We start from the raw sequence: 5,717 nt of genomic DNA, 5'->3' as shown, positions 1-5,717 counted from the left end.
GAATTTATCTTAGTTAAGGGTAAGAGCAAGATTTTTGTTCAGAAATAATAGTTATTGTTTAAAATAAATATACAGATTTGAAATTAATGTAAACTTGTATTAAAGCAGCCTCCACAGCACAGCAGCTGGACAATGACATCCCCATAGCAGAGCAGCACAACAGCCCCAGTCAGTGCAGCAGTTCCATTTTGAAGCCGGAGAGCCTTACCGTGGAGCAGCTGGAGGGCGAAACCACAGAGCAGCAGGAGAGTATCACCATGGAGCTGTCGGAGAGCCTCACTGTGGACCAGCCGGAGAGCCTCACCATGGAGCAGCAGGAGAGTGGCACCATGGACCAGCCAGAGAGCCTCACCGTGGACCAGCCGGAGAGTGTCACTGTGAAACAGTCGGAGAGCCTCACCGTGGAGCAGCAGGACAGTGTCACCATGGAGCTGTCGGAGAGCCTCACCGTGGACCAGCCAGAGAGTCTCACAAAGGAGTCCGAGACTGTATTTGTACTCAACCTTGTTCCTCTGTCTTCCCCACACTCTCCAACCTCTCTCTCCCCTTCCTCCTCTACTGCTGTTCTTCCTCCTCACTCTTCTCCTCCTCCACCTCCACTGCCATGCTCTAAGTCTTTGCGACAGAGGAAGAAAAAGACAAAGACAAAATCCTCAATCTGTTCACCAGCCCATTCTGCCACCTCTGTCTCTCCTCCATGTCTTATCACCACAGATCTCTCCCTTCCACAGTCTTGTCCTCCACCTGCTGCCTCTTCCGTCTCACAGTCCTTGAGTCAGGAGGGGCCATATGTGAAGAAGAGAAGAAAGGGTAAGTTTTGCTTTGCCCACTATTAATGAATTTGCTCTCAGACAAAGTTGACTTAAGGCAAATTAGATTTATTCGGGTCATCAGGTCATTGTTAGCCAATAAACTGTATTTTGTGTTTAAGTGGCCCCTGGTCATGTAGTTGACCCTGGCAGGAAATCATCCTCTGAAGTAGCCTGTACAAAACTGATGCAAGGTTTTGCTAGGACATGGGCGTATTTAAAATACATTTATTTCATGCTAAGTCTACTACAAATGCATTTACATATTATGTAAAAATACTCTGCAATTGTACTTTAAGTACACTAAACTGGAATATTTAAAGCCTGCTAAATTGGAACAGCTAATTTTGTACTTAATACACTTTAATTGTGCAGAATTAGTGCTGAAGTCCAGCTACAGATATACTTGAGTATATTTGATCAGGCTAAACTGGAACTATTGCAAGTAAACTTTAGGTACACTTTAAATATTATTTAAAGATCACACAATCTGATATGTCAGTAAATATGTTAATAGACTTGAACTATACTTAGTATATAGTAAATGCATTTTAAATCTATTACTTTTTTACTAGGGGAATCATGCATGCATAAAATAATTTTTCAGCATCTGAAACACTAAACTTGTCATAATTTAGCAATATTTCTGAGATGGAGAATGCTGTTCATGTGATGTTCAAAAGACCAATTTCAGTCAAATGAGATCTGTGTTCCAAACTGTACTAGATGATGTAATAATACTCAAATGAATAAACTTGCATCTTATTTTTGAGCAATAAAGATGAGAACAGTGACAGTAGTGGTGATAAAATACATGAGGAAGATCAGGGCTGAATATGAAGAAGAAGAGAACAGTGATGAATGGCAGTGACAGCAATTTGCAGTCACTATCCTTATTGCTGAGTCTGTAGAACTGCCAGATTTGCTTGAACAACACGAACACATACTGGAATTTTAAAACTTTTTCAGTATTCTGCAAGTCATATTCCCTTTCCAGCTAATCCAACTGTGTTTTTTAAACAGTTAAGTAGCCAGGGTTAATGCCATTTTAACAAATATCAATAAATGTCAGTGAATTCTCTAAATGAAACCCAACAATGATCATGATTTTTGTTCTGTGTTCTAATGATATGTGCACTTATGATACTTTACAGTGGCAAAACTTGGGATGACACATGGGAGCCTGCCAAGGAGTTCCAACATTTTTTGACTCCACTTCCCAACCAGCTTTCAGAGCTAAATGTCTGAGTGTTTTATTCTTGTTGTTTTTCTTCTTGTTTTGTTTTGCTTGCTGTTCTTCATTAATGATTTTGTACAGTGCACACTCTTTTAGTATTTTTTTAAGTTGCCATTTTAAACACCTTTTGCATTTGTCATGAACTGCATAACAGCCAGGTAGTGTAACATGGAGAGGACATGCTACAAATATGCTGTTTATACATTATTTTAAAGCCATTATTTTTAAAGATTTTTGTGCAGTGCAGTATTAGTATAGGTAAGTTTACATGAACTGTCTGTTATGCCAAGCATGAATAAATTCCACAACATAAATTTAATAATATATTTGTGTTACATATTACCCATTTACATATTTGTTTCCATGTAGCCTAAAATAGAATAAGTTTAAAAGTAAGAACGATTATTTAAATTGTTATATTTCACTAAAACTGTTTGCCTTTATTTCCATACAGTTTTATAATGAACTGCTATTTGTCTTTAATTTCATTTTTCAATGTCTTTAAAGTCTTGAATTTCAAGTATCTAGGTGAGAGAGGATACCGTGTCTTTGATTAAGCATTTTAATTTAATTTTAAGATTAAAATTTAAGTTTGACATATTCATACATTTCGGGAAATGAGTACAAAATGTGTGCATATATATATATATATATATATATATATATATATATATATATATATATATTAAAAGTTTCTTATTTATTCAGTAGGCCCTTGCTTTGGAATCAATAATGTAATCTACATCATGTTAGCCCCACACTGTAAAAACAACTAAGTTGATTCAACTTAAAATAATTTGTAACCTGGCTGCCTTAAAATGTTGTGTTAAATAAGCTAAAAAACTTATGTTGGTTAAACATATGTTGGAATTCCTTAAACCTAAAATTAATAGCTGGGATAACAAAGGTGAAGCTGAGTCAACTTTTAGTTTTTTAGTTAGCCCAGCAAGATGAGAAAGTTGTGCTAACCTAAATGCAAGTTGAAACAACATAAACTTAGTGAGACCAACAAATGTTTAGTTGTTTAAACTAACCATTTTGTTGAATAAATTTATTATTATAAGTTGTGCAGACTGAATAAAAATTGGCTAAACGAAGCATCTTGTTGAATCAACTTATATTTTTAAGGCAGCCATGTTACTTTTTCAAGAATAGTTCATCTTACTTGTAATGTTAAGTTCATTCAACTGGTGGAACTATGCAATTTGCCCACACAACTCAAGTTTAAATTCATAAGTTGTGCAAACTGAATAAAAATCGGCTCAACTAAGCATTTTGTTGAATCAACTTATATTTTTAAGGCAGCCAGGTTACTTTTTCTAGAATAGTTCATCTTATCTGTAATGTTAAGTTTATTCAACTGTGTAGTGGACAGCACATTCCAGGGCCCAGTTTATGGCAGGAGCCCTCCCTGACCACAATACTAGACATAGGTTTGCTACATTTTGATTGGATCTTGGTGAACTAACATAAACAGACTGTCCAACAGCATCAGACAAAGATGCCAGGACAACAGCCAGACACCTCTTAGAGCACAAGAAGACCACCTTTGGTGCAAAGCCCGGGAAGGACAGAACTTCCTATTGGTCAAAATGCAGTTTGTGCCCTTCACCCACCTTGAGACTGATTCCTAATGGTTTGGCCTGTGACCGACCATAAAAATTCCTTAGGACCTCCAGTTGCAGCAGCAGTGGGTGAAACTAAGAGAGATCATGGAGATCCATCCAAATCCATTCATAACTACGTTTTTAAACCTTAAAACTGATACACACTACAACACACACATTTTATACTTATTCAGAGAAATAAGTATTCCTTATGACAGCAACGTGTAGTGCAACATCTTACACAAACTTAGCTGTTAATGAACAAATGAATGCATTCATGACAATTCAATCTTTTCCCATCATGTTTGGACTTAATGTGTTCGTAACATTTCCAAATGCATTCTGGTTATGGTTTGAGAAGTGAGAAATGCACCGGTAAAATTTTAGTGACACTTTTCTAGCTTTGTGTTTGGACTATGCAAATAAATTCCACAGGAGGAAAGAAGGGTGGGCAACCACGTGTCCCCCCACTCTGATGGAACCAGCCAATCACAGCATGGAAATGGAGAAGCGCCAAATTGCAATCTCCTCCTCATCGGAAAGGGATAAAGGTACCCTTCCAAAAGACACTCCCTGTTCTGAGTCTGAGTCTTGTAATAGAAAGGACATTAACAGAACACCTTTGTTCTGAGTCTCCGGCACATCCAGGGGACGTTAACAGAAACACCCCGTTCTGAGTCTGAGACCTGTGAAGGAATAGACACTAACAGAACAACCTTCGTTCTGAGTCTGCGGCCAGTCGAGGAAACACATGTTCTGAGTCTGCCGTCCGTTAAGGGAAGAGACTGCAACAGGACAACCAACGTTCTGAGTCTCGGTTCTGTAAGGGATCAGACAGAAACAGATCAACCCCCGTTCTGAGTCTCTGGCCTGCAAAGGTGAGACAACAACAGATACCAAGTCCAAGTCTCCAGCTTTCGAGGCAGCAACAGATACGACCACGTTCTGAGCCTCTAGCCTGCGAGGAAAGAGAGAATCTACGTTCAGAGTCTTCGTCCAGCGAGACAACAACTGATGCAGCATCCTGAGTCTCCATCCTAGAGAGACAAAGCGGATTGACCAAGTTCTGAGTCTCTAGCCCAGAGAGGCAAAAGACACACAGACATTTGCAACAAGGTTAAGCTCCGGCGAGCAAACCTTCACTTTAGGTAGTTTTGCTTGCGTGTTCCAAGCTAAGGACCTTCAGCACCTACTCCAGGGCCACATCTGCGTGTTCCAGATCTTAGGACCCTTGGTGCTCCAGGAGATCAGCATCCTACAGCGCTTCACCTTCAAGACTGTTGAAACGGATTCCTGCTCCTTTCCCCACTGTACTGCCACCAGCGCAACCAGTGGAAGAAGTCGCCGCCACCGGACTGCTCACTCAACCGCAGTGAACGTAAATATCACTTCCAAACCTCTTCCAGAGACCTTGGCATTGTTGTATATTATCAGTATATGATTTTCTAATTTACATTAGTTATTATATAGCTGATTGCAGTTGATAACAAATCTTACATGTATTTGTTTCATGCATAATAAGGTTCTTCACCTTATTTGTTTCAGAGTAGCAACAGTTTATCTGTCCAGATAACGTAGCTCTGACATAGCAACTCCCAACATAATCACTTGCTTCTTATGCATCTTTTGCATTTTATTCCTTCTTCATTCATGGTATTCATTTAGTAGTTGTTGATTACTCTTGTCTATCTTTTGTTAATAAAATTTATTTTATTACAACTTGTGTCTTCCTTGTGTTGATAATACAGAAGGTTCTACAAGTTAGAGATCCCACCAATCTTTCTTATGTGATGTACTCATAACCACACATTAATTGACACGTGATCCAAGAATCATAACGTCAGCTGTGACATGAGTACCCATCACTACCCTATTTCACCTCCCTAGGTTGGTGAAAGTTAAATTCACTACCTTAATTGGCATCCCTAGGTTGGCGAAAGCGAAATTTATTTCAACTGACTGACAGCTGGCTGAACTATGTAATTTGCCCACACAACTCAAGTTTCTGTTTTCTAACAGTACTGCAGAAAACAGCCTCATGGACACTGAAAAACATGCAGAAGG

The 5,717-nt window shown here is 38.9% G+C and overlaps 2 protein-coding genes across 2 annotated transcripts in view; both read left to right on the top strand.

Annotated features, from left to right (window-relative positions):
* The window catches only part of LOC127161095 (uncharacterized), a 29,679-nt gene that overhangs the window by 2,813 nt on the left and 21,149 nt on the right, over positions 1–5,717 (top strand). The gene's annotated exons all lie outside the window — the stretch shown is intronic.
* LOC127161094 (uncharacterized) lies at positions 7–836 on the top strand. Its single transcript, XM_051103745.1, has 2 exons — positions 7–19; positions 106–836. Exon 2 carries the CDS (start codon positions 258–260, stop codon positions 834–836), a length of 579 nt encoding a protein of 192 aa, XP_050959702.1. The 5' UTR covers positions 7–19; positions 106–257.

This window comes from Labeo rohita, unplaced genomic scaffold (genome assembly GCF_022985175.1).
Source record: "Labeo rohita strain BAU-BD-2019 unplaced genomic scaffold, IGBB_LRoh.1.0 scaffold_541, whole genome shotgun sequence".
Lineage (NCBI taxonomy): Eukaryota > Metazoa > Chordata > Actinopteri > Cypriniformes > Cyprinidae > Labeo > Labeo rohita.
The sequence above is the reverse complement of the archived record's forward strand: the minus strand, read 5'-3'. Positions and strand labels throughout refer to the sequence as shown.